The sequence below is a fragment of the Aphanomyces invadans genome (genome assembly GCF_000520115.1).
Source record: "Aphanomyces invadans strain NJM9701 unplaced genomic scaffold supercont1.18, whole genome shotgun sequence".
In the NCBI taxonomy this organism is placed as follows: domain Eukaryota; phylum Oomycota; class Saprolegniomycetes; order Saprolegniales; family Verrucalvaceae; genus Aphanomyces; species Aphanomyces invadans.
Window position 1 is genome coordinate 752384 of NW_008580163.1, and position 24454 is coordinate 776837.

The 24454-nt window shown below is 55.9% G+C and overlaps 12 protein-coding genes and 1 non-coding gene across 21 annotated transcripts in view; 5 read left to right on the forward strand and 8 right to left on the reverse strand.

Annotated features, from left to right (window-relative positions):
- Positions 1-369: 369 nt before the first annotated feature.
- Positions 370-442, reverse strand: H310_08764. Its single transcript has one exon. It is a non-coding gene; the product is annotated as a tRNA-Val (tRNA).
- A 253-nt stretch (positions 443-695) lies between these two features.
- On the forward strand, positions 696-3480 carry H310_08765 (hypothetical protein). Its single transcript, XM_008874628.1, has 3 exons — positions 696-1005; positions 1065-1514; positions 1570-3480. The coding sequence occupies exons 1-3, from the start codon at positions 741-743 to the stop codon at positions 3279-3281; spliced, it is 2427 nt and encodes an 808-aa protein (XP_008872850.1). The 5' UTR covers positions 696-740; the 3' UTR covers positions 3282-3480.
- On the reverse strand, positions 3430-4748 carry H310_08766 (hypothetical protein). The gene has a single exon (XM_008874629.1). It carries the CDS (start codon positions 4580-4582, stop codon positions 4124-4126), a length of 459 nt encoding a protein of 152 aa, XP_008872851.1. The 5' UTR covers positions 4583-4748; the 3' UTR covers positions 3430-4123.
- A 1000-nt stretch (positions 4749-5748) lies between these two features.
- H310_08767 (hypothetical protein) lies at positions 5749-7614 on the forward strand. The gene has a single exon (XM_008874630.1). The coding sequence runs from the start codon at positions 5815-5817 to the stop codon at positions 7504-7506; it is 1692 nt and encodes a 563-aa protein (XP_008872852.1). The 5' UTR covers positions 5749-5814; the 3' UTR covers positions 7507-7614.
- A 788-nt stretch (positions 7615-8402) lies between these two features.
- H310_08768 (hypothetical protein) lies at positions 8403-10159 on the forward strand. The gene is made up of 2 exons (XM_008874631.1): positions 8403-9072; positions 9118-10159. The coding sequence occupies exons 1-2, from the start codon at positions 8425-8427 to the stop codon at positions 9502-9504; spliced, it is 1035 nt and encodes a 344-aa protein (XP_008872853.1). The 5' UTR covers positions 8403-8424; the 3' UTR covers positions 9505-10159.
- H310_08769 (hypothetical protein) lies at positions 8914-10349 on the reverse strand. The gene has a single exon (XM_008874632.1). The coding sequence runs from the start codon at positions 10301-10303 to the stop codon at positions 9572-9574; it is 732 nt and encodes a 243-aa protein (XP_008872854.1). The 5' UTR covers positions 10304-10349; the 3' UTR covers positions 8914-9571.
- Positions 10350-10494: 145 nt separating this feature from the next.
- H310_08770 (hypothetical protein) lies at positions 10495-15148 on the reverse strand. Of its 8 annotated transcripts, XM_008874634.1 has the most exons (9): positions 14566-15148; positions 14355-14513; positions 13769-14296; positions 12571-13725; positions 12382-12520; positions 11849-12338; positions 11649-11805; positions 11061-11585; positions 10495-10993 (listed from the first exon to the last, which is right to left on the reverse strand). In XM_008874634.1, exons 1-8 carry the CDS (start codon positions 15097-15099, stop codon positions 11061-11063), a joined length of 3687 nt encoding a protein of 1228 aa, XP_008872856.1. In that variant the 5' UTR covers positions 15100-15148; the 3' UTR covers positions 10495-10993. The 8 variants fall into 8 exon arrangements, with proteins under 8 accessions (XP_008872856.1, XP_008872855.1, XP_008872858.1 ...); XM_008874633.1 differs by having other exon boundaries at positions 10495-11585; XM_008874636.1 differs by having other exon boundaries at positions 11061-11805.
- On the reverse strand, positions 15148-15833 carry H310_08771 (hypothetical protein). Its single transcript, XM_008874641.1, has one exon. The coding sequence runs from the start codon at positions 15656-15658 to the stop codon at positions 15263-15265; it is 396 nt and encodes a 131-aa protein (XP_008872863.1). The 5' UTR covers positions 15659-15833; the 3' UTR covers positions 15148-15262.
- A 30-nt stretch (positions 15834-15863) lies between these two features.
- On the forward strand, positions 15864-16976 carry H310_08772 (hypothetical protein). Its single transcript, XM_008874642.1, has one exon. It carries the CDS (start codon positions 15882-15884, stop codon positions 16755-16757), a length of 876 nt encoding a protein of 291 aa, XP_008872864.1. The 5' UTR covers positions 15864-15881; the 3' UTR covers positions 16758-16976.
- A 152-nt stretch (positions 16977-17128) lies between these two features.
- H310_08773 (hypothetical protein) lies at positions 17129-17764 on the forward strand. Its single transcript, XM_008874643.1, has one exon. It carries the CDS (start codon positions 17242-17244, stop codon positions 17722-17724), a length of 483 nt encoding a protein of 160 aa, XP_008872865.1. The 5' UTR covers positions 17129-17241; the 3' UTR covers positions 17725-17764.
- A 529-nt stretch (positions 17765-18293) lies between these two features.
- On the reverse strand, positions 18294-20307 carry H310_08774. 2 transcript variants are annotated; one of them, XM_008874645.1, is made up of 8 exons: positions 19939-20307; positions 19825-19872; positions 19664-19772; positions 19261-19612; positions 19134-19203; positions 18847-18998; positions 18589-18787; positions 18294-18536 (listed from the first exon to the last, which is right to left on the reverse strand). In XM_008874645.1, exons 1-8 carry the CDS (start codon positions 20284-20286, stop codon positions 18345-18347), a joined length of 1470 nt encoding a protein of 489 aa, XP_008872867.1. In that variant the 5' UTR covers positions 20287-20307; the 3' UTR covers positions 18294-18344. The 2 variants fall into 2 exon arrangements, with proteins under 2 accessions (XP_008872867.1, XP_008872866.1); XM_008874644.1 differs by having other exon boundaries at positions 19825-19884.
- A 478-nt stretch (positions 20308-20785) lies between these two features.
- Positions 20786-22321, reverse strand: H310_08775 (hypothetical protein; the record flags this gene model as incomplete). The annotated part of the gene is made up of 1 exon (XM_008874646.1): positions 20786-22321. One exon carries the CDS (start codon positions 22319-22321, stop codon positions 20786-20788), a length of 1536 nt encoding a protein of 511 aa, XP_008872868.1.
- A 1378-nt stretch (positions 22322-23699) lies between these two features.
- H310_08776 (hypothetical protein) overlaps positions 23700-24454 on the reverse strand; it is a gene marked incomplete at both ends in the record, with an annotated part of 1496 nt that continues 741 nt past the window's right edge. Inside the window, one exon of the mRNA XM_008874647.1 lies at positions 23700-24440. Within this exon, the coding sequence (XP_008872869.1) occupies positions 23700-24440 (741 nt within the window). The remainder of the gene's footprint in view (positions 24441-24454) is intronic.

The following is a 24454-nucleotide window of genomic DNA, read 5'->3' on the forward strand; positions in this document are numbered from 1 at the left end:
GTGACATGCTGCTTTCAACAGGCACGACTTTCGAATGCAAAATGATAAAATTGGAGAGCGTGGTTTATGGTGGTAAACTCGCCAGTGTTATACAAGATGCTCGCAAGCAGCGCGTTCTTCGTGCGCAATCCTACTTCGACTACACCGCATTTTATACGCGGTCCAGTGAAGCGACACAGACAATCCACCAGCACGGCACTGGTGGTGGCCTCGATCTGTATCACCTGGAGTTCATGCTGAGAGATGAGATCCATTACAACGTAGTTAACGCAAGGCCATGTACTAGACCGTCACCGCGACGACAATTGTCCATCACACTTTGACAAGTCGACATCGACGTTCATGAGATTGCAAAAACTGAAAAATGAATACCAACTGCCGGGATTGAACCGGCGACCTACTCGGTGTAAACGAGATGTGATAACCACTACACCAAGCTGGCATTCCTGAGCGATTTCATACTTCTTTAGTATAGACTATGTCAAGGTATTAAATATGTATCTCGAACATATTTAATGAAGACAACCAACCTTGTCAAAAAAGAAAAAGATTGGCCTCCACACAAGAAGGAGAAATTTCGTGCTATATTTGGAGGTGTTTGATTCATTATTCACATAGAAAAAAGATTATTCATACCAATTGTGGGAGGATACAGTGGGCGTTTGCTGGAAGCATCCCATTTGACGTCAGTATCCGGACACTTTTGCTTTGTGGCGGCTCATTTTACCAGAGCAGGGGAGATGGACAAGACCGTGCTGGCGCGAGCGACAGAGGACTCGGACTCGCCGACGCCGGGATACCTGTATGGGGAGATTGCTCGCATGACGCAGCATTCGTTCGATACGTGCTTGAAAGTTCAAGAATACTTGATCGGGCGTTTGAAGAAGAACAAACCCAACATCAAGTACAAGGCACTTCAAGTGATCAAGCAAATTTGCCGCGAGGGACGACAGGAATTCCGTCGAGAAATGCAAAAGCACGTGCCTACCGTCAAGGAAGCTCTTCGTATGTACTCCTGCGCATGTTCTGTAGCAGCGTGAGAGAGATCCTGATGGAATCCATAGAGTTTCGCGGGCCGCCTGATCCGTTGCGTGGCGACGAGTATTACCGCCGCGTCCGCGAATCTGCCAAAGAGTGCTTGGACGCGATCTTCGACACGAACGTGACTGCGGTGGCGGGCATATCCACCCGCATCAAAGGTGTCGGCAACCCTGAAGCCGCCCCGCAGTCGTCGGGTTGGTTCAACAAAGCACCCAAAGACACTGCGCCGACGCCATCCCAAGGACCCAACGTGTACGGCACACAACAGCCGACTGGGTACGACGCACCGGGATATCCTGGTGGGTACAACGGACCTCCCTACCCCAGCAACGACCCCAACCAGTACCCTCAGCAACAGCCCCCGTATCCTGGCGGCCCACTGCCTCCATACGGTAGCAACGCGGGTCCAGGAGGCAACTACCCTGCTCCTGGCATGACCGGGTTGGGCAACCCCATGTTCGAAGAGAAGAAAGGTATACCCTCGATGAAGTTTCCCACCTTCACACGTCATTGTCTTTGTCGACGTAGCCGAAGGCAAAGGATTCTTTGGGGGTCTCAAGGAAAAAGTGTCGTTCAAGTCGGAGCCCAAGGTCACTTTTGCGGGCGCGCCGCCTGGCTCCCAAAACGCGCCCGACGGATGGAACTTTTCCACGAACCGGGGGCCGACCTCCGGCGCGTACAACCCGAATGCTCCTTCGACTTACAACCCGTCAGAGCCATACCGACCCAACCAACAACAACAACCGCCATACAATGCCTCCAATGTCGGCGGATACACTGGCCCCACTTCTTCGTATGCCGCGCCGTCGGGCTTGTACTCTGACACGGACGCCGAAGTGCGCCAAAACAAGTCGCAAGAGCTCCGGGATCGTGCTTACGAAGGCGAGCGCAAGAAAGGCCGTGTCGGTGGCGTCTGGGACAATATGCCGACGCCCACGTTGCCTCAAGCATCCTCGCAACCACGTCCATCTAGCCGACAGGACGACGGACCACGACCTGCCGAACGCATCCACAACGAATGGGCCCAGGAGCAGCAGTACGTGCGCCGCCATTCTGCTGGCCCACCGCATGCCGCTTCGCAACAGCACGATCAGCAACAGCACGTATCCGGGCCATATGGCCGCGGTGGCGCGTCGTCCGATGGCGCGTACGAACGTGGAATCATCGAGGGGTTGTGTGCACCCGGTGGCATGCGTGCCGTCCCGCCCAAGGATAAGCTCGACTTGTTTCTCAAGAGCGCTCTCACGTTGGACGCCGAAGTTGTCGGACCGATCCTGGACGAATTGGTCGGCGCGACGGATGCCTCGTGGCAAGTTGTGTCGAAGGCGCTCACGGTCATCGACGGTCTCTTGGCCACGAACGGCTGCGAAACTTTCCATGAGTACTTTTCAGACAACTACGACATGATTCTGCAAGTATCCACAACGTCGGAGAAGGCGGCCGTGCGCGACCGCGCCGTCAAGATTCTGCATGTGCTCGGGAAAAGTGTGCCGTCGTCGTCTCAAGCAGCTCCTGGCCCCCGACGCTCCAGTGCTGCCACTCAACCGAGCAATGCCGATCTCCTTGGCGGCTTTGATAGCCCCAAGGCAGCGTCCGCCCCAGCTACTGCTCAACTGTCGACGACTGCGCCCCAAGCGCCTGGTGGTTTGTTTGCTGGGCTGCAAACGTCGTCGTCGTCACTCGATGTTCACTCAGCACCGCCATCCCAGCCAGCTCCGTCTGTGCAGTCGGCAACGTCCATGTTTGGCGGGTTGTCGCTGGGTGGCACGGATTCAACCCCGGCCGCTGGAAGTACTTACGCCACCACGGCGCCGACGACGTCTGTCTCGTTCGACCCGCTCTTGCAGCCCGCACCGGTCCCTCCTCAACCGACGTATGCTCCTGCGTACAACCCGAACCAGTTCATGGCCCCCCAACAGCCGTACTACGGAGTCCAGCCGCCTCCAATGATGCCGCTCCCTCCGTCGTATGCGCCACATCCCCAGCAACACGTTCCATTTGTCCAGGCGCCTCCGCCGCCGCCCATGGGGCTGCACCCGCAATACCAGCACCAATACGTGCTGCAGCAGCAACAGTACCTGGCTAAACCCGTCGCTTCGTCTTCGCAAGTCATTGGGGCGGCCATGATCCCGACGGGGTACATCGCCAAGACGATCCACGAACCGACGGACTCGTCTACGTTCAACTTTATGAAGCGGGACGACTCGTTCAATTTTGTCAAGGATCACATGAAAGGGTAGAGTCCGATAGTAACGATGCGCAAATGTCGTCGGTGTTGATGCGGAAGGTGGTCGCTGGCACGGGGACGTGCCACGTCATGACGTCTAATTTTGGTTCCATCGCTGCTGAAAATAAGTGCCGCCACTTGAACACGGGCGCGAGTCTAAGTTTAGACAGCACAATGTGACGCCGTGCGGCGACCACCACACTGGGATTCCCACAGCATTAGCGACACCACCCCCGAGATGGAGCGCTCGCCACCCGCCGCACCGCACGGGGCCGCAGTGGGCAAGGTACCGCTGTCCGGGACTCCCAGCGCACACGCCGACACTGCGACGACGCGTTTCATCGGCAAGTGCCAGTACAAGACGGGCAAGTGCTTCAAAGAGCGCACGCTCAAGCGGAACGGCCAGGCACATTCGCTGTGCGAAGAGCATCGTGTCAAGCAGAACCTAATCCAGCGACGAAGCGACCGCAAGTACCAGTCGCTCCACGCCGTCCGACGAAAAGAACGGTCGCAGATGAAGGCCATGTTGAAGAAGCAGGTCACGATGGCCGTCGCGCAACAAATGTACTTGGAGCACCATCAGCACAAGATCCTGAACCCGCTCGTCTTTCACAACCCCACGTTGGCGACCGCCGCCATCCCAGCTGCACATCCTCCACCCCCGACGACGACTTCCCATACCGCTCTCCCAGTGGGCTATCATGGAATGCTGCCACCTGCGCCCCCGTCGCTGCTTCTATGCGGGCTCCCAAAGTCGGCCTACGACAGTCCCGCTGTTCATAAAAACACCAAGCAAGCTATTCCCCATCGCGGCATCTCCCCTCTCGGCACGGCCACCACCACTGTCACCCATCATCACGACAAGTCGAGTAAAGATGGCACAGCGGTCACGGAGGAAAGGTCGTGGAAGCACGCACTAGTCGACGATCCCACCGAGCCACACCAACACGAGAACATGAATGTCCCCGTACCAACGGTCGACGCATGGACAGATGACGATGTCCAGCTATTGCAATCCATCCTGCTCGTGTAACGAGATGCAACGAAAGCGGTGTGCGAGGCTACCAACGCACGAAATATCATATCATTGAAACCCTTGACCTGACGACATCTCAAATGGCAATCGAGGCCGCATTCGCACTGAATTCGACACGTTTCTGTAGGGTGTCGTCGTTGAGACTTGGAGAGGGCACAGGGCACATCATGGCCATCGAGGAATTGGGTCGACAGGAATGGCGGGATGCGACGACGGATGATGCATCGTGCCTCGAGGGACGAGCACAACGTGGATGGAATTTTCACAGCATACCGCATGGTCCAGCGACACGCCAAACCAGAGATTTCCAATGGTACGTGTCATCGTCATACCAAGAAAATGGAGAGAGCAGACGAAACCACACGCCATGGCGGCGTCAGCCCCGCGCTGGCAAGCGCTGATGCACTTGCATGCCCCGTACGATTCTTGAGATTCGGGGGTGAACATCCTCCGGATAGTGTCCGCACGCATGTCCGGATGTAATATCCGGACATCAGAGCGCATCGCCCGACGTGGCCTGGATCCCAAATATTTACACGAATCAAATCGAGGCATCTGGCAACGCGGCAATTTGATTCGTTGAGACATCTACACGACAATTTGATTCGCCGAGAAACCAGCACGTTCAACTTGAACCGCAACCGAGTGACAACGTGATGATAACCTTCGGTGGAATTTTGGCAATTTTGGACTTGTGTGAAGCAAATCGGCCTAAAATAAGGGAAGTGCTGCCTGTTTTGGCGACGTTTACCGACTCTGCCGAAATTCATGCGGCGGGTAATGGTTGAAGCGACACCAAATTTTGCAAAAACCCGCGGGCAACATGATTACACTTTGTTGCTGTTGGTTGAAGTCTGCGCCGCATTTCTCTGTTCTGACTCGCCTTTGGACCCTTTCAAGCGTCGCGTCGGGGCGGTGTCGATATATCTACTGATGCGAGTAGCCACCAAACGGTCCTGGGGGATCTTTCAAACAACCGCCGCACGATGCAGAAACAACCCGCCGACGACAACATCCGAGCTGTGGATTGAATTTCACGTCCCCTGGTGAAGGTTGGCGAACGAGCACGATCCGGAAACGAATATCTCAGAGGTAACCAGACGAATCTATCGAATGAATTTGTTTTCTCTAAGTATGTAAATCAAGAGGGAACAAGTAGGATAAATAAATAGCATTATACTATTTTGGAACATTGGATTAAAAAGGGTATTGAATATAAGAGAAAGAGCGAGTGTCGGTGACGTCGTGTGAGGCCAATGTGTGGCCCATGAAGAAGATTCTTGTGATCGATATTTAGCCAATGAAATGGCGATATTTCCTATAATCGAATGCTGATTGGTGTATTTTTGGATTCGCCGGTGAATCCAAGAAAAAAATGAGGGTGTGAAAAAAACACGAGTGTTTCACCTCGTGTTGCAACGAATCCCCATTTTAAAATTCCTCTCTTCAGTACACCGCCGCGTCCGTTGCCACGGCAGCTTCCGCGTCCTCCCCGTCCTTCCTGCTCGCCATGTCTCCTCGAAATGATCCGGACAGTCGATCCATTGACGTCAACGCCGATCTCGACATGATAATGCAGAAGAACGTGCGCAAGCTGCGAATGAAGCAAGTCGCCAAGAAGAAGCATCATGTGCACTCGACCGCGCCGTTGCAACCTTTGGGGAACTTGCCAACGCTATCCCCTACCAAAGACAAACGCCACCAAAAGCTTCATCACACGTTCACGAAGAAGCAGCTTTTCGATGAAAAGGACAATGACGTAGGAACGCACACGAATCATCATCACGAAAGTGCGACGCCTGTCGAAGAAAAGCGCCGTAGCATTACAATCTTTGACTGCGCCAAGATTGTCAACAACAAAGGACGCGTCATGACCCATGAAGAGTTCGAATTGGTCACATCGGCGTCACCCAGTAGCATCAGTAGCAGTGCCGGAACAGTCTGTTCATCTGCAAGTCCGTCCCCAAGTTCATTGGGGAAGAAGACGTCCTCCAAGTTATCCAAGAAAGCAATCAAACAACCTAAGACGACGACGTCTGAGATGCTCCGTCAGATGGCGTGGGAACAAATGGTGCTTGAAATCATGTGCACGTTGCTGCCCGAGATCGACGTGCTCTCCGAACTCAACCGAACATTGGTACAAGGCGGCCGGGCTGCGGCTGCTGCTTCCATGGATTTGATGGCCTATCAGCAACAGCTCCATTACCATCTAAACGCACTGCACGTTGAAGATGCCGAATTGCCGCCGCCGTTCACATCAGGTGCCAAGTTGGTCGAGTTGTATGTGACGAAGTCTCTGGTGCAATCCATCGTGTTCGGCCTCATGACGGTGGCCGACAAGCGTGCTCAGGGCGCGCTGTCTGCGATCGCCAGATCCATCTTTGAGCAAGTACCGTCGCTTCGCCACGACATGCTCCTTGCTATCGAGTGCACCGCCGTCGAATTCTACAACCTCCCTAACACTGTCAACTCCAAGACGTTCAACGTTGAAAGTATGGTGACCCTCACTGGCTCCATCATTCGTCTTCAGCACGAACGGTCCATGCAAACCCAACAAAGCATGTTTGACGACATGGATGATGAAGACGACGTCGAAATTTCGGTCATGTACCTTGCCCCGACCGAGGACGACCAGGCCATCTACGAACAAGCCAAGCGCATTTTGGCTCTGTTTTGCCGTTCGTGGAGCTGCTCCGGGGCTGTCAATTCCACTACAGTCGCGGACGCTGTGTTCTCAGCCAGTGCCAACTTGGCGTCGAACCCGACTGTGAAAGCGCTGATTGCCAGTGTGCAGCTTCTTGCACACGTATCGCCTCTGCAGGGACTATCGTTTCTGTCAGAGTCTTTGCTGCGCCGTTGGCCAATCCGCAATACGTCGCGACAACTGCTCTTCCTCCAACTCATCCCCATGCTCCTGGTGCAACTTGCCACGGCCCAAGTGTACATGGAATCCTTCACAAAGGTCGTTTACGACTCGTTTGAACGAATCCAGCAATGCATTGTGGCCCCTCATATTCTTGTCGCCCGCGAAGCATGTGCACTGTGCGACGACTTGCACCTCATTCGACTCTTCCTCCTTCGAGACAAGGCCCTCTTGGACAAAATGACGACTGCTCTCCACGTGAATGCCCACCACCACTGGAACAAGCAAATTCAAGCCCTGTCGGATGATCACTTCGACTCGATGCTGGACTTGGCCTAGACGATATCTGCGCACTCCCTATTTAACACATCAAGTTTTCACTGTGATGTCAACCAGCGTCCTCCCCGTAATAATTCAACCCTATTTAACAACGACAGTACCTGGGCTATTCCGTCTTTGTGGTTGTGGCTGTCGCGGATGGCAATGTCGAAGCCACATCCCCCTTGAAATCTGGATGATGGCCTCCATGTCTGGGTCGCGGAGCGATCAGATGGAAAACTCTGGATGGAGCGGCGCCGACAACTCAGACGACAACAAGGAATTCGATGCTCAGATGTGTGTCGGACGGACGCCCTGCGGTCGAAAATTCTACTAGTGAAGGATGGCAAGCAAGGCGAGCTAGGGGATGTGCGTGTGTGGGTGCGCGTTACGCTGCGGTCGCGACGACATGGGATGTTCACGCCCTAGACACTCGCAAGCTCGCCATGAAGTTCGAGATGGAGAAATGCCAATCGCCCACCTTGTTGATTCTGCATTGTTGCATACTAGTACTACTACTATTCGATGAACTGTTTATCCGTACAAGAATTGGCATGATGGTAGGAGGTACTAGTAGTACCGTTTCGTTAAAACCCGACAAAAATTGTCGGGTTTTACAAATCGGTGCGGAAGGAGCAATGATCTCACTGACTCTGCATGACATGAACGTAGAACGCCTGTTGGAACTTGATATAGGATTTACTTGGTGAATACTAAACACTATGCGCTACGACATCGCTTGGGTAATCCATTAACCATTAACTTGAACGAAGCAATTTTCAGTACTGTGGCGACGACGAGTTTGTTGATTTGTTATTTTTTCGGAAGTCTTTATCTACTCTAATGTAGAGTCCACGCTATTTATTGGCCAAAAACTTGGCTTTCTATGCGTGTGATTGGCCATAAACGCAAAAAGATCCACCCCCTCGTTCCACGACAATGGCGGATGCCCGCGCCGCCGCTCGCAAAGCGCGGATATTGGCGTCGCAAGAGAAGCGTCTCAAGTATGTGTCTGGTCAAGCCGAATCGCTAAAGAAGACTACTGAGGAAGAGCTCGAGGACAAGACTCTTGATGGCATGCTTGAGGAACTGCATCCTGCATCGAGTGCAAACACGAACGAAGTGAAGGAACTTGTCATGCCCGCGATTCGGGCAGATCCCGCGCAACGTCGGCGGGACGCTGCGCTGAGAAAGAAACAGCACCAAGAAAAAGTTCAGGAACGTTTGAATGGAACTCCCGAGACCACACCTGCCACCAGTTCTTCTGCGAACCCCACGACGGCGTCCTCAGAGAACGCACGTGCACAAGCTATCCAAGAATCCGTGGCACCAACCGCAGCTCCCCAACGTAATGCTGCTGTCTCATCTGCAGAACTGCTCAAGCTCACGAAGGCGAAGCAAGATTTACTGTTCTTTCGGATCGAACAATGGACCGTGCTCTTCGTTCTTGTCATGGCGGCGCTGTTCGTGGGGTTCAATGTTGACATTCAATGCTTTGCCGTGGACCCTCGTCTCCAAGAGGTGGATGACCTGTTGGCGCAAGGGTTTTCCTTGACATCGATCAAGCAGCAACTCGAGCGGGACAATGTAATGTGCAGATCCTTCTGTTGGCATTCTAACTTTGTGCTCTAGGCTGACTTGACTTTTCTCGAGAAGCGGTCGCTCGCTGATGCGTCGACGCGGTTGCCCGAGAACACGATTCCGTTCCTCCCGTCCTTCGTGTACAACATGTTTGCCCCGGCAGTAGTGAACCCTCCGTTCCTTCTCGTCCCCATCCTGGCGCGTTTGGTATTCAATGCCCTCTTCTTCGGTGCTCGCAGTGTCCTGGACGTCCCTTCAACCGGCGATCACGAGAGCGATGACTCTGGTTGGATCATCAAGATGGCTTTGTCCATGGTGCCCATGCTCCGCGACGGATACCGCATGATGAAGAAGACTGGAGACGACTTTTGCCTCTTCTTGATGGTTCTCGGCGTCACGGTCTCCGTCCGCGTGGTGTGCGGAGGGGTTCTCGTGTAATTCTGCTCGAAATATTGTTCCATATAATTTGATAGAGAGGAAACTATTTCGACCATAAATTACTTTTCTATCCCAGCCGACAGCGCATGCGGGGGGCGGCTGGAACAAGTGAACGAAGAAGCTGCAGCAGGCACAGGAACATGACCATCGCAACTGCGCACATGAACAAGGCAGTGTCAATCGTGACTTCGAGCGCCACGAACATGCCGACAAGGATGCAACTTGCGGCGACAAAGACCAGGGTAGTTGAAACAGCCTTGGCAGCTGCGTTGTCGCGTTTGGCAGGTAATGCAAGGGGTGGCACAGACGTGGACGAGGTTGGAGTGGTGGTGGCCGCAGAATCGGGCAGGGGAAGCGTCTCTGTGCTTGCTCGTCGCCGCCGCACGGGCTTGGGTGGAACGATGTCCGCTTTGTCTTGCAGGCGTCGGTTAAACAACTGTAAATTGTACATAAAGCACTTGTTGCACGTTCGAATGGACTTGATCTGGGCCTTCACCTTGATGCGATGCATGGAGCACTGTCCGCACACAACGTCACCACACACGCGGCAGTGGTGCTTGCCATAGAAGAGCAGTTTCTTGTTGCAGCATGCACAGCCGGCGTCTTTGGCTTTTGGGGCGTAGTGGCTCTTGTCACACAGCTGGACATCGTCCATCCCGAGCGCTTGCAGGGACACGCGGTCAAACTTGACGTTCTTCATGAGGAGGTCGTCGGCGGGTGACATGAGCCGCATGCTGACCTCCTCTTCGTGCTCCCTGTGCGACTGGAACAGCGTCGAGAGTGTCGTCGCCGCCGTCATGTGGTGGATCTCGGTTGCGTTGCAAAGTGGCTTGCTGTTGTACCGATCGCACGATCACTTGGTTTTTGTATACATGTGGAATATCCAAAGACGTCAATTTATGGCAGATCGCAACATATTTGACTTGGAATTTGTATGCAGAGCGAGTACTGGATGATAAAAAAATGTATCCGCTGCAAAAACAATTTGAGACAACTTCAAATCTTGCGTGCGCGCGAACTGTCTCTGGGCAGGCGCGGCCGACGTGTCGACCCCTTGGGGCTGCATAAGCGCCCAACGACGGACCTCGATGGATCGTGTTTGGGTGAAACGTCATGATGCATGTCCTTGTGTACCGAGACGTCATGAGAGCGTTTGGTCCACGCACAAGGATTGCAGCATGGATAGGATCATCCGGGTGTGTATCTCGGACCAAACAATCACATGGACCTGCTGCGCGAGGTAGATGCGTGCGACGACAAGACAAAATCGAAGTTTTGCGGGAAGCGACAACCTTGATGTGCAGCTGTGTCGACATGAAAAGCAACCCAACGCGGTCAAGGATGCATGCGGCAGATTTTGGGGTCGGAATCGTGTTGGCGTCATCTTCATCGTGACGACCAAGGGTGCTTGCGCCAGTCCATTCTACTTCTGGTCGGATACCTTCACTGCTCGAAGCGGTGCACAGTGTGGACTTCATTGGAACAATGTCTACTCGAGACACGACCATGCACGACACTTTGCATGAGGTGTGTGTGCAAGGGCAAAGAGAGGTTACCTACGCCGCGGTGGAGGACAAGCAGACGTTTTCAGCCACGTCGTCGAGCATGGTGGGCATTGGAACAAGTGGGGGCGTTATGACGACGCTGGCGGTCTGGAAGAATTCGAGCTTCTTCATTTCGTCCGTGACGGATATCGTCTGGACGACGTGCTTCAGCTGGCAAAACAAAGTTTGCATCGCCGCCGAGTGCATGCGTCGACTGCTGATCCAAATCACGCCTGCGTCCGTGAGTCGCACGAAGCAGCTCATGGACCTGTGGATGAATTGCCGATACGTTCGCTGCGGCGCCCGCGTCTTGCCCGACACAGATCGTAGTCCGGCACTCGTCGCCTTTGTCGGGCCATGGTACTGATACGTCATGGACTCGTACGGGATGCGATGGATTCCTTCCAAGCAAAACTGAAGCTCCGACGTCAACTTGTGCTCGACAACGGCAAAGTCCGCGGCCGACTTGAGAGGAAAGAACACGGGGCAGATCAACGGATGCACGTCCATCGTGCTGACACCGCAATTCTCCGGCATCTAACGGAGCGACCCACGAGTGAGAAGACCATCATATCACGTATCGTCAGCGCGAACGACAACCGGAATGACGTCGAGATTAAATTGCTTGGCGCGGCGCTGCAGGCCCAAGATGAAGTCGTCGACCAACGCGCTTCTGCACACGAGCCACTGCACTTCGATGTGGTACACCTGCACGGGCAAGCACTCGACGTCGTAGTGAATGTTGAGCCATTGCTGCCTACACGAGAGTCAGCTACGCGACGCCCAACGCGCGCGCGTACTGGAGGGGCGCATCAGGCGCGGAGAGCGGAATCTTGATGTCGCTTTGTACGACTCGGCGGGGAATCCTTTCCCCCGACAAGATGTTCACGTCCATCACGTTTGTCAGCAGCGGCGACGTCGCGGCGATCGATCCGTCGTCCTTTCGGGCCTTCATGCGAATGTAGTCGAGGAATCGCGTGAAGCGGTCCGTGAATTCGTCCAGGGTTTTCTGGCGGTCGGCGTCGTCGTGCGTCGACAGCACCGGCGGCAGCACGCAGTACAACCCGCGCTTGTACTTGATGTTGTTGGTCATGACAAAATCGTGCGCGCTCATGGACGAATCCAACGTATTCCACCCGTACTCGTCCGTGTTGGGGTATCGAAACTCTTGCTTGGCCGGGAGAAAGTGGCTTGTCAGGGGCGACCATAACGAGTAGTTGTACTCGACGCGAGGGGTCGTCGCCGGTGGCACCGGAACAAGCGACGGCATCGCCGCCTTGGCCTTTTCCCCTGCGCCATCTTCAAGACGCCCATCACGTTCCATGCCTCGTACCTGGCGTCGTCTGCTTCAAGATCTTCACGTCAATGTCTTCGCCAGTGTCCGAGTACGAGATTTCGTGCACTTGATGGCCCATGCTGAGCTTGTACATGGTCGTGCCTGCCACGTGGCGCTCGCCGATCAGTTGAAAGTCCTAGGGACGACGACGTAGTGGGCGATTCGATCCACCCCCGCACGACGTACCTGGGAGAAGCGCTGCGCGACCAACTCGAGCGCGTACTCGCGATGGTTTAAAAAGAAGCCGCCGCCGTCGTGCTGGTCGCACCCGACTTTGTACACCTTTTCCTCGTACTTGACGTTGAAGTCTTGCATGTAATCCGTCGTCAGCGGCAGCAGGGCCGGCGTGCACAAACTCTTAAAGTCGAGCTCGTAGCTGAGCATTTCGTACCGATACACGTGGCTCCATCGATACTTGTTGGCCGTGGACACGGGGGCATACGCGACGGCCGCCGTCGACCGCAGTTGCGACGCAGGGGCCGGCGGATTGTGGAGCGCCCCGGACGACGACGACCGATGATGGGTGTGCTGGTGGGGCAAAGCGGCGGGATTGAGTTGCTGCATGGACGTGTGCATGGTCTGGAGCACTCCAGGATGCCGTGGGGATGGATGGTGGTCGTGGGGACTCGTGCTACTCGAGCTGCTTGTGGGGAATGACCGGGCTTGACCGCCACCAGCCAGGGAAAACGGCTGCTGGCGGGGTGACTTGGACACCATCGTGTTGAATGCCGCGGGCTTCATGTCGGGCGACATGCCAAAGTTCTTGGTCGATGCCTTGCGTTGTTTCACAAGTGCCTGGAGACTGTGCAGCGGCGGCGTGCCGCAGTGCAATGGCGGTGATTTGTCTTGCGGCGTTGACCGCACAACAAACACGTCGTCGTCGCAGTCGTTGGCGACGTAGTACGGCTTGAGTTGTTGCAGCTGCAACTGGCCAGCCGCCACGTCGGGCGTGGATGGGAACGGCAGCGCGAACGGCGTGGTCGGAGTTGTTGGTACCGTCAACGTTTGGTGGGGCGTCCACTGCAATTGCGTGAGCAAGAACGCGAGCGGCCGCGACGGCATGCCAACTGGCGCGGCAAAGAGCCGACACATGGGCAGCGGCGAAAACGTGTCCGGCGTGTGTTGGCTGAATCTCACGGAAAACCACATGGGGGTGAAGCTGCTAGAGCACTCCGACAGCGAAAACGGCGACATGGGTAGCTTGAGCGGCTGCTTGGGTCGTCCCGAGGGGTGTGTGAGTGGGGTCGGGCCTTTCAAGTAGAACCGCGGCACCGATTCCAGCGGCGGCGACGACAGCGAGATGCAGTCGAACCCGATACCGTTGTCCATCATGCGTTGTTCCTGGCCACACACATGAACGAACAAACCACGACGGCACACGCACCGTCATGTCGCTGACGAGCTGGTTCACTCGAAACACACCGTTGCCAGCCGTGAACAAGACAAGGTTCTGTCCGCTGCGGTTCAAATCGCGGTCGAGGTAGTGCTTTTCGTAAATGTTGAGGATCAAGTTGATCGCTTCCAGGACATTCCCGTCCTTGGCCGAGCTCGGATGGCCGTGACCGCCTTTGCATGTGAGCGCGATGCCTTTGATCGGGTCGAGGCCCCATCCACACAAGTGCGGGAACGCATTCACTTCGGCCTTGAGCGTCGTCAGCATGGCGGCTGTGTCGAGCGCGCCGTCTCTGCCGTACGAAATGACTTTGTAAAAGTCTTCAAACCAGTGGCCGTCGTCGTCCTGGCTGATCGCGTTCGAGTGGTGCTCCGAGTGCAGAGGCGGCAACTCGTCGTAGTAGTTGCGGCCAAACAAGATCACCGTCAAGCTGTGCGAGACGTAGTCCGCCTGCCACCGGTCGAACAAGCTCGACACCATGCGGATCAGCTCGTCGGCGTACAGGTTGCCATTGTTGCCCTACGTCGTTCACGGTCACGGCACGAACGCGGTAGAGTACGCAGATCGATCGACGCACCATGTCCCACATCTCTGGACTGATTTGAACGAGCCAGAAGATCCGCGACGACTTGGACCGGAACACGAAACGAGTCTTGGCGGTGACGACGCCGGTAACGACCGAGTCGTTCTCGTGGACGAGCTCCATGACTTGCACGCGTGCGCCGTGCATGCGGACCTACACCCGCCGCAATTCAACGACGGCAGTGGCGGAGAAACAACAGTACTACCATCTTGCCCACGTACAGCGCCTTCCCAACCAAGCTGCGCTGAAGGTAAAACAGGTCGCGCCGCGACAGGAACTGGTCTTTGAGGGACACTTCGACGAATTCCACTTCGACCACGTGCTTTTCCACAAAGCGCACGACGACGTCTTGCAGCAACTGGAGATTGAACTGCGCGGCGGTGTCTTTGAGAAGACTCAGTTGCATCTTCCCCTTGACCGGTTTCTTCGCCCGGAGCTCGTCCGGCGACGGAACGTCCATCAGCAAGTGCTGCCGAGAGTCTTCCGTGCAGTTGGGCGTGAAGATCTCCATCACGTACGCGTCATCTTCGGGGAACGTCAAATCCTGCTTGAGCGCGTCCAAGTTGAGGACGAGTTCCTCTCCGCCGTGGAACTCGAGACCATGCACGTGCAACTTGACGATCGCTCGATCCTTCGTCTTCCTCTTGACAGAATCGATGGTTTTGTTTGCTGCCGTTGTGGCAGAAGGCACGGCCGCGGCATCCTTTGCTGCCGGACGGGTCCAACGGCGCCGATTCATCGCTTTGCTTGACGATTTTGGTCTCTGCCATCCTTCACTTCAACATGATTGGCTGAAATATTGTTTATTTTTATCCAATCTTTAGCCATTCACGAACTGCGCTCGAGATGCTGTCGCCCCGACGCAGGAAGAGCGGCAGGAAAAATGCTGATGATGGCTCTCATCAGCATCCTCTTCGCGCGGGTTCCTTCCATGGGGCCAGCAGCCACAAAACGTGGGGGTGGTCGTTCGCACACGTGCAGGACAAAGCCGACGGAGGCGAATTGGCGCCACTCGTGATAGGCGCACAATCCGAGCGACAGCCCACTCGCCTTGACGTGGATACCGACGATGTACCGGGGCGATGTCGAGGCATGTACGGCACAGGTGCTCGCACGTCATCGATTGCCTTCGCGTGTGGACAGATCAAAGCAAGAATGGCCGCAAATCCAAGCATCAGACTGCGTCGGATTCGACATACGTATGTGGAACGCTCTTTGCATTGAGATGGTGGATTCTCAGAGCCTCCTGTGTTGATGGACGTGATGCAGCTTGGGTGGACTTGCGCGCATCCGAACATGACGTCCCATGTTTGTTGGCCAGTAACTACTGCACAGATCCCTTCCCTATCCTTACCACGGGCATCATGTCACACCAGTCGACGTCCATGGCGACGAAGCAGCTCCGCAGATCGATCGCGCCTCGCGCGAGATTCCGACAACCAGAAGAAGTCCACGTCGTGTTGGGGCGATGCGTTTTATCCGGATAATGAGGAGTATCCACCCTAGTTTTCACGGAAGTTCATGGCAATCGGCGTGGGCTCGGCGGCGCGAGCCGTGGTGGTCGCGGCAGTGGCGTTCTACGCCGCACGATTGTCGAACATGCACGCTGACAACGACTTTGACGGTGCGGATGGCCCGACTGATGCTCTGGAAGGGGCGTGTTCGATTCGCATCGAGGTCGACTTGTCGTGCGAAGCGTTTGTTAGCACATACCTTGGCGTCGAGCCTGTGATCATTCGGCCGTCGTCGGCAGCCTCTGGCCTCTGGAACGCTGCGTTCACGGAAGCATCGTCCCGCCACACGATGGAAACAGCGCACGGCGACTTGACTGTGAAGATGTCGACCGCAAACTCGTACACTGGCCGCGATTGGACCGAAATGCGCGTGGCAACGTATATGACGACGCAGTTGCATGACGCTGATATGGCCAAGATGGGCAACGAGACATTCTACCTATTTGGAAGCACGCGAGGACCAGGTTGGAACGCATTCCTCTCGATGTACAGCCCCCCGACGCATGTGTACCCAAGCGAATCGTTCGCCCACGCGTCGTGTGACGCGCGCGCTCTGCAGCGACATACAAAGACATCGACTAGCCTCAGCTTTGGCATGGCTGGCCGTGGTTCAGGCGTGCCGTTTCACTTCCACGGCCCAGGATTCCTTCAACAGATACACGGCCGGAAGCGATGGTTCCTCTATCCACCGCGCACGACGCCCGACTTTCACCCCGACGAAAGCACGCTGCACTGGGTGCACACTGTGTACCCGACGATGCGATCCCCGCCGACCCACGAGTGCGTCCTCGAGCCCCGCGATGTAATCTACTTTCCCCACGAATGGATGCACGCCACACTCAACCTCAGTCCGTACACGGTCTTCGTCGCAACGTTTGCTTAATCCAAAATTGCTCGTATGTGCCGACAGCGAACACCTGCCCACCTGGTTGCAGTCGCAAGTGTTCGCGTCCACGTTACTCTCGCGACACAAAGCTCTGCCTGTCGTGGGGTGCTCTGCTTGGAGGACGTTTTTGTCCTCATGGCGCCGGTGGCATGGCCATGGGCATGTTCAAGAGGGTGTCCAGACATGATTTCACAGAGTTGACAGGGCTGCAGTGCCAGTTGGCTCGTCCGACCAGCCAGCGACGATGGAATTCGCGCGGGTGACGTGGGAACGAGCAGCTTGCATGGATCACTGCGCGCGTGCCGCCATCGTCATATTTTGGCCGTCCTCGATCGAGGAGGGGGGTCGCTACGTCGTCCTGTGGTGGGTGTGGCTGCACCACTTGCTTTCCAAATGTTCGCGATCGCAACCTTCGATCGCCATGTCGGTTGGGCGGTGAAACGGCACGCGATTCGCGAGCGGCTCGACGAGCACAATTGCGATGGTCACGATCACGAGGGATCGCGTTCCCGTGAGTTTGTACACGAGCAAAGGCATCCGCGTGGCGTACTTGTGCCATGACACGGAATGGGTTCCCGACTCGCAGCGGACAGCGTGCGCCGCGTGCACGGCCAAGTTTCACGTGTTCAACCGAAAACACCACTGCCGCGTCTGCGGCGAGGTCATTTGTGGCACGTGCTCCCGCATCATGGCTTTCCACTCGAGTCATCGCCTCCGAGTGTGCGTGACTTGCACACGGTCCAGCGTCGTCCAGTTCACGCCTCACGCAGCAGCGCCATCCGCCGACATGGGTATCAGCCTGCAGACGACGCCCCACCCGCTGTACAACAAGGACGCCGCCCTCGTGTCGGCCGGCGGCTGGTCGCGAAGCACGGCCGTGATATACGCCACGTGCTTGCTCGTTCTTGTCCATGTCATTTGCGGCCACGACTGGACGACCACGATCGCGACGGTGCTCCAGTAGCGTCGTCCTCTCAACATCCTAAACAACACATTCCAGTTCACTCCCCCCCCCCCTCCGCGCGTGCATCACTCGAGAGCACTCTGCATAGCTTCTCACTACGCCGCGTCGAGATGAACCGTGTCGCTGCAGTCGCGGGACCGACGTGTGCTAGTCGGTCGAGCGGCGTGCGGATGTCCCTCTGGGCACTCTGTCGTCGATGCTAGCTGCCAACGTAACCTTTGTCGAGCCATCGGACACGACAAGCTGCAGGATAAACCGTGGCGTGCCATAACGTTCACAACGCTTGTGGGCTCAAGCGGGGCATGTTTTCCGATGGGAATGTCTCGTGGCTCGACGAGTCCTCGAGCCACCACCGACCGCCCTTGCTAGGGGACGCCTTTGACGGTCTGACGCAAGAGGTAGTTTGCCGGGACACAGCATGACGTGCCCGACGGCACATGGCACACAAATCCCAAGGGAAAGCGTCGACATCGTGTACGAGTTGCCGCGAGGGATGGCGTTGACGGAGCGTTCAGTGGAGACCGCCGCTGCAGTGCGCGGCGCGTGCAACGTAGGGCCAGCCCCGCAGACTGGTTTTGAAGATATATATTGGGTCGGTCAAGGGGTCGGGACGACTGCACTCATTTGAACACGCGAGTGTACGTGATGACGAGTAGCGACACGGCCGAGAGCCCCATGAGGAGTGCGAGCCAGCCGACACCGCCGAACGAGCTCGCAAACGGGTTCTTGGGGGCGCCCTGTAGTTTGAGCGACTTGCCGACTTCGTCGAGGCGTTGGCGCAGGCAGTACACAAACGAGGCTGGAATCACCCACTACGGCACAACACTGGTCAAAACGCCGACGCGTTGGAACCAAAAGGTCCACCTGAATCGCAAGACCGGCGTACGCCCCCGTAATGCCCACCAGCATGCCCACGTCTTCCGTGAAAAACGCAATGACGAGCGGGGGAACGATCGCAAGCAGCGCAAACAGCGTCATGTCGCTCACGTGCTGCGACGAGTTGGCATGGAAGAGCGTGCGGAGGTTCTCGCGCAGCGTGATCGCAATAATGGGAAACGTCGTGCTGCATAGGCAATCGTGACGACAGCCGTCCCTCGACGCCACACCCAAAAGGAAGCGTACCTCAGGGTGAAGACCGGGAAGAGGCTCAAAAAGTACGCTATGAACGCGTTCGGGTACGTGGTGAAGTTGAGTGTGTACACGTCTTGAATGTGTTCGGGGAGGTACCGAAAGGTAGCCGAGAATGACAGCACGATATACAACACAAACACGGCCTACAGACACACGCGCGGGGTTTGAAAATCGACGAAACGAGCCCATGCAACTCTTGCACTCTCGATGGCGTCAGCATGAACGATCGAGAAAGCCAGCAGAGAAAGAATCGAAGGGCGTCACGTTTGGAAGCGTACGATAAAAGCACCAAGGAAGATGGACCGGACGGCGCGCTTCTTGCTGATCGGAGCGATGATCCCGGGCAAACTAGAATGTGAACCGACGTTGAGATCAAAAGTATCGACGTGGAGAGGGATGCGGGACCTGTGGTGGCACATGAACGAGTAGATGCAGATGCCAAAGACGTTGGGCAGGTACCCCAAGTTGCTATGGGACAAGACGTCGGCAATGGGGCGGCCGTGCCCCTGGGCAATTCCAACGCACGCCAGGACAATCATAAGCATGAAGGAGAGGTGTCGCATGATGGTAGTCACAATTTGGATCAGCGCCGTCTTTTGCATGTGCCCCATCGCAAACGGCGCCAACGAGATGCCAAACAGCGCCACGAGTGCACGATACAACACAGTGCTGCTCATGTGGAGCTCTGGGCAGTTCCACACTGTGACGTTTGGCGTCGGCCGCGGGCAAATGACTTCACGGAGGGACTTGGGGATGGCTATTGCAGCAATATGCTGAAATCGATCGGGACGCGAACAGGACGACATACCCACGGCGTATATAGCGAGATCACCGTACAAATACGCAATCATACACACGTAGAACGCCGCAACACCGCGGGGAGAGAATAACTCCTGTGCAATCGCCGCCAGCTCCAACTGCACATGGCATGAGATTGCGATCTCAAGGATGACAAAGGCACGTCTGTACCTTCTTGGAAATGTCAAAATGCAAGCCTGACACATACTCTTCGTCCGCCTGGTTGAAGTCCTTCAGATTTACAATAAATGGAAGGGCGATAACAGGAGATGAAGGTTGACGCACGTTGGTGTGGACAAGAAACGGTACCGCCTCGCTTGTCGTGTCGTCGATGCTGCTCGTATTCGCTGTCGTCGTCTCCGAAGTTCGTGCCTGGGAAGCACTAACACCTTTGACCTGTTGTTGCAGTCCTTGTAGCGCATTGACTCCAGCAATCGCTTCGATCACGTACGTCCCCGAGACATAGCTGACAACGCTCAAAAGGAAGAGGGCAAAGGCGCCGTAGAGAAGTCCCACTTGTGCGAACGCATGAGGGATCGTGAGGGCTCCTGTACCAACGACGAGGTTGAATAGGAAGATGAAGCCTGTTGTCGGCGAATACGACCCAATGTGCGCGGCGCTGTCTCCAGCCATGGCGAGCTTCGCCAAGCTCTCTTCCAATTGCAAAATGACTCGAGATACGATCTATTGAAACAGTCTGATTGGCTGTAAATTTACTGTTATATCCAATCAAATTGCGGGATCGACATGTGCACACTAAATCGTGCAATATTTCCAGGTCAAAATGTGGTGTATGGTGGTATTAACTTCAATAAAGTCAAAATCCGTAAATAGTGTGACAGTTTACAACAGTACGGCAGGCGAGTTCTATCAATAACCCGGACTGAAGTTGTTGAGTTGGATGCAACTACTCTGTACGTCAACAATGGACTTGGCATCCTAACGAAGCTAGCGCCAGTCTACGGGTCTTTTAGTGCAGGGCCTTCGAAGCATGATGTGGATGGGGGCCAAGACTGTTTCGAATCTTCCTACATGTAGAATTTGGTCGAATGGCAAAGTGTCACCCATCGGTCTCTGGCGTCCGATTGTACTTTTTGAGGGAATTTCGTCCACTAATTATCCGGATAGCCTTTTACAACATGGGAGTTTCGAGAATGGGCATCGAGTTGTCGCGCGACCATGCGCGCAGATGAGCTCGCCGAACCACATGTACCGCGGCAAGAGTGGCCATGCCCAGCCCAATGCACGTAATAAGGACCATCGTGGAGACTCCACTGGATAAAGATTCAGAAGAGTGGCTGCGAACGGCGTCCTCCTGGTACTGGACGAAAGCAAGAGTTGTTGAAGGTATCTGGGTAGGCACTGGTGGTGATGAGTTGGGCTGGGATGTGATCGAGTCCAGCGCAGGAGGAGTTGAATTCGAACGGGGTAGTGGGGCCGCTAGAGGCAACGCAGTTGACGGTGCGCCAGTTGGTGTTGTCGTGGAAGTGGATGAGTACGTCGTACAGGGTGGTGGAGAAGTTTGTACAACACTTTTTTGTTGAGCAGGGGTCGGCGCGAGCTCCGTAGAGAATAGTTGTGGAGTTTCAATCGTCGTAGGTACAACGGTAGATGCACGAATCGGTGCACGAGTAGGTGCAGGAGTTGAAATGAATGGACTCGACGAAGTTGGTTCTGGAGTTGGTGCAGAAGGTGGAGAGGATGTGGGGGGTCGAGTTGGAGACGGCGTCAACGCGGCTTGGGTAGTTTGGTGTGTAGCTGGTGGTGGCTGGGTCGGTGGTTGCGTCGGTGGCTGGGTCGGTGGTTGCGTCGGTGGCTGGGTCGGGGGTTGCGTCGGTGGCTGGGTCGGTGGTTGCGTCGGTGGTTGCGTCGGTGGCTGCGTCGGTGGCTGGGTCGGTGGTTGCGTCGGTGGCTGGGTCGGTGGCTGGGTAGGTGGTTGCGTCGGTGGCTGGGTCGGTGGTTGCGTGACTGGAGGCGATGGCGGAGCGCCACCACCACCGAACTGCTGCGGAATCTGCGTGCACTGATCGGCCACCAACGCCACCGTCGCTCGTATCGTTTCCCCACTGTGCGACGTCATCTCGACCTGTGTCCGACTCAAGTCCACCGTCCCCAGCACCGTCGACATGAAGTAGTACGCCGACGCAAAGATCGGCGCGTCCCCGCCGTTGATCCGCATGCTCTTGACGCCGTTCACGGCGTTGTCTGGCTGGACGTACAACCAGTGGATGCTGCTGCCGGACTTGGCGCACACTTGGACGCCACCGGCCACGGGACAGTCGACAAAGTCCCAACTGATCGCGAGGCGGTCCGTGGTGAACCCCGTCACTTGCTGGAACATGGGCAGGCTCATGTCGAGGTCGCCGTGGCTGCACTCGGGGCACCGGTCTGTGATTTGGCCCATGACGGAGCGCTTGGTTGGACACCGCGCGTCGACGCACGTGACGGACACACATCGTCCGCAGTGGACGCCATAGTCGTACTGGTTGTCGTTGATGGCCACGTGAAACTGAGGGGCTACCGGCAGCCACTTCATGAGGGCGCAGTTGCCGCCTTGGGGGTTCTCGCCATTGGGCGGGCCGTACGTGGTGGCAATCCCTGTGAAGGCTCCACTCGCTGCACAGGTGACGCAGGCGGCTAAGATGGATCGGGCGAGCTGGACGGCCATGACGATGTCCACTCGGACGTCGTGCGATTGGAATATGCCATGCGTGTGGCCATTTTGGCGTGTAAGATGTTGGCGGGTGTGTGCTGCAGGACGATGCGGGTGTTTCTCGCGTGGTGCACGGCGTCGGTTGTTGCGTGCGTGACCTTTTAATTTTAATGGTTCAATATCCCGATTTCTCACCCAACCCCATCGACTTTCGAAAAATCAAACGTGGCCGACCCTGGTTTTTTGCGACCGTTTTTTCCAGGTTTTAATATAAAACCCGATTGCCTGCCATCGAATAAAACCGGGTTTTATTCGGAAAATCGGGTTTAATAGGGTGCGGACAGCGCTCGTTGTTTCGAGGTGGGCAATTGGCAGTTTCGATTGCACTAGTGACCACGTCGGACATCGTTGTGGAGGCGGAGGCCATAGTCATCGACAACGAAGGCGACATCACCGACGGCAGCAATATCAACGCTGATCCTAGGTCCGGCGCAGGCGGTGATCCATTGAACGGCAATGGCAATGTCGATACTGCTTCAGGAGGGTGTAAACGTGGTCGGCAAGGCAGTGACCTGTGGAGTCTCTACACCGACGACGTTAACCCGCACCAGCACAAATCGGACTTCTGTAAGCACTGCCTCATGCTCGTGAATAAAACCATGGTTTTAATACCCACGAATTGGGTTTTAATGATTAAAACCATAAACCCGATTTGTCAGGCGAAGAATATCGGGATTTTACCACCCCTGCGAAACATTCCCCCAAAATCTTCGAATGGAGTGGACATTTGGCACGTGTGCAGTTACACCGAAGTTCGACCAGGGCGGGCTACCTCCACAACCACCCTGGCGATACGAGCTCACTGTCGTACGGAACATTCATCCACTTGAGACAGGAGATGCATACCGAGTCGGCTTCGTCCATTCCGCCACGAGGGGCGCCAGGCTAACGTGACGAACACTCCAAAGGTTCCGTCCACAAGCGGCCACAAGTCGTAGCACTTCCTGAGCGCCGCGAGCTGCACCAAATCGTCAAAGTCTCCCGGGTTGACAGTCCCTGCACTTGCGACAACATGACCTACAGCATGGTCACCCGCTTAGCAAGTTCTCATCCTCACCAAGCAACACCGACAAGGACAGCGTCAATTTATGGCCAGTATTGTGCACAATGACTCTGACATGACCCATCTGCATGCGAAAGAACGAATGCACCAACGCAATGCGATTCATGACTGAGAGAGAGCAGCAGCTCGACTTTGGCTACGATGATACACAAAGGAATGCACTGATCGCCCGTGCAGAGTGCCGCGCACACTTCAGGCCGTGCGCTGCGTCATCGAGGGGCAAACTCTGCATTGCGAGGAGATCCCAGGAAGACAACGACACTTTTTAGGTTACAGGACACTGATGGCGCGCTGGGTGGGGGTCTCGAGGACGGGGATTTCGCTCAGGGCTAACGCATTGACGTCGCTGACTTTGCTCTCGTCGAGTCCTCGGCGGGCGCGTCGCACCACTACGACGTACATGCCTACACCCACGCCAATGCACGCCATCGTGATGACGAGAATGCTGCTGAACGAATCCGATTTGGACAGCGATTGCTGCACAGAGATGTCCGTGGTGAAGGCCGAGACCGACGTGGTGGGCACGGTGGGGGTAAGCCCTGGTGGCGGCGACGGTCGGGGGGTATCGACCACGTTTTCCAACGGCCTGGATGTGGCTATGGTGCGGTCGATTGCCTCAGGCGATGGAATCGCCGCGGTTGATTCGATGGCTGTTGGCGACGCATTGGTCGTCAGTACGTCGAGCGATGCAGTGGTGGGGTTTACTGTTGCTGGCTCTGTAGCAAGTGGAGACTTTGTGCTTGCAGGGTCTGGTGTGGGCGTCGATGGAAGGGGACTGGCGGAAGAAGTTGGCGCAACTGATGGCGTGTCAGTTGGGAGCGGGACTTGGCTAGACGGAGAGACAATTGGAGTCTGAGGGGCAGGCGGCTCCGTGGGAAGAGCAGGTGGCCTATCTGTAGCTGGCTGTGTCGGTGGTAGGATAGGTGGTTCGGCAGGTGGCTGGGTCGGTGGTTGAGTAGGTGGCTGGGTCGGTGGTTCAGCAGGTGGCTGGGTCGGTGGTTCAGCAGGTGGCTGGGTCGGTGGTT

Bases quoted from the DNA above. Each gene is read 5' to 3' on its own strand.
- H310_08768 (XM_008874631.1), top strand. From the start codon at position 8,425: ATGGCGGATGCCCGCGCCGCCGCTCGCAAAGCGCGGATATTGGCGTCG. The intron at 9,073-9,117 runs GTAATGTGCAGA...TTTGTGCTCTAG, and splicing joins AGCAACTCGAGCGGGACAAT to GCTGACTTGACTTTTCTCGA.
- H310_08769 (XM_008874632.1), bottom strand. From the start codon at position 10,303: ATGACGGCGGCGACGACACTCTCGACGCTGTTCCAGTCGCACAGGGAG.
- H310_08770 (XM_008874634.1), bottom strand. From the start codon at position 15,099: ATGAATCGGCGCCGTTGGACCCGTCCGGCAGCAAAGGATGCCGCGGCC. The intron at 12,521-12,570 runs GTACGTCGTGCG...CGTCGTCCCTAG, and splicing joins TCGCGCAGCGCTTCTCCCAG to GACTTTCAACTGATCGGCGA. The intron at 11,806-11,848 runs GTACGCGCGCGC...ACTCTCGTGTAG, and splicing joins GCGCCTGATGCGCCCCTCCA to GCAGCAATGGCTCAACATTC.
- H310_08771 (XM_008874641.1), bottom strand. From the start codon at position 15,658: ATGTTCGGATGCGCGCAAGTCCACCCAAGCTGCATCACGTCCATCAAC.
- H310_08767 (XM_008874630.1), top strand. From the start codon at position 5,815: ATGTCTCCTCGAAATGATCCGGACAGTCGATCCATTGACGTCAACGCC.
- H310_08773 (XM_008874643.1), top strand. From the start codon at position 17,242: ATGGTCACGATCACGAGGGATCGCGTTCCCGTGAGTTTGTACACGAGC.
- H310_08765 (XM_008874628.1), top strand. From the start codon at position 741: ATGGACAAGACCGTGCTGGCGCGAGCGACAGAGGACTCGGACTCGCCG. The intron at 1,006-1,064 runs GTATGTACTCCT...TGGAATCCATAG, and splicing joins TACCGTCAAGGAAGCTCTTC to AGTTTCGCGGGCCGCCTGAT. The intron at 1,515-1,569 runs GTATACCCTCGA...TTGTCGACGTAG, and splicing joins CATGTTCGAAGAGAAGAAAG to CCGAAGGCAAAGGATTCTTT.
- H310_08772 (XM_008874642.1), top strand. From the start codon at position 15,882: ATGGCAATCGGCGTGGGCTCGGCGGCGCGAGCCGTGGTGGTCGCGGCA.
- H310_08774 (XM_008874644.1), bottom strand. From the start codon at position 20,286: ATGGCTGGAGACAGCGCCGCGCACATTGGGTCGTATTCGCCGACAACA. The intron at 19,885-19,938 runs GTGCGTCAACCT...GTAAATCTGAAG, and splicing joins CGTTTCTTGTCCACACCAAC to GACTTCAACCAGGCGGACGA. The intron at 19,204-19,260 runs GTCCCGCATCCC...TTCACATTCTAG, and splicing joins TCGTTCATGTGCCACCACAG to TTTGCCCGGGATCATCGCTC.
- H310_08766 (XM_008874629.1), bottom strand. From the start codon at position 4,582: ATGCGGTATGCTGTGAAAATTCCATCCACGTTGTGCTCGTCCCTCGAG.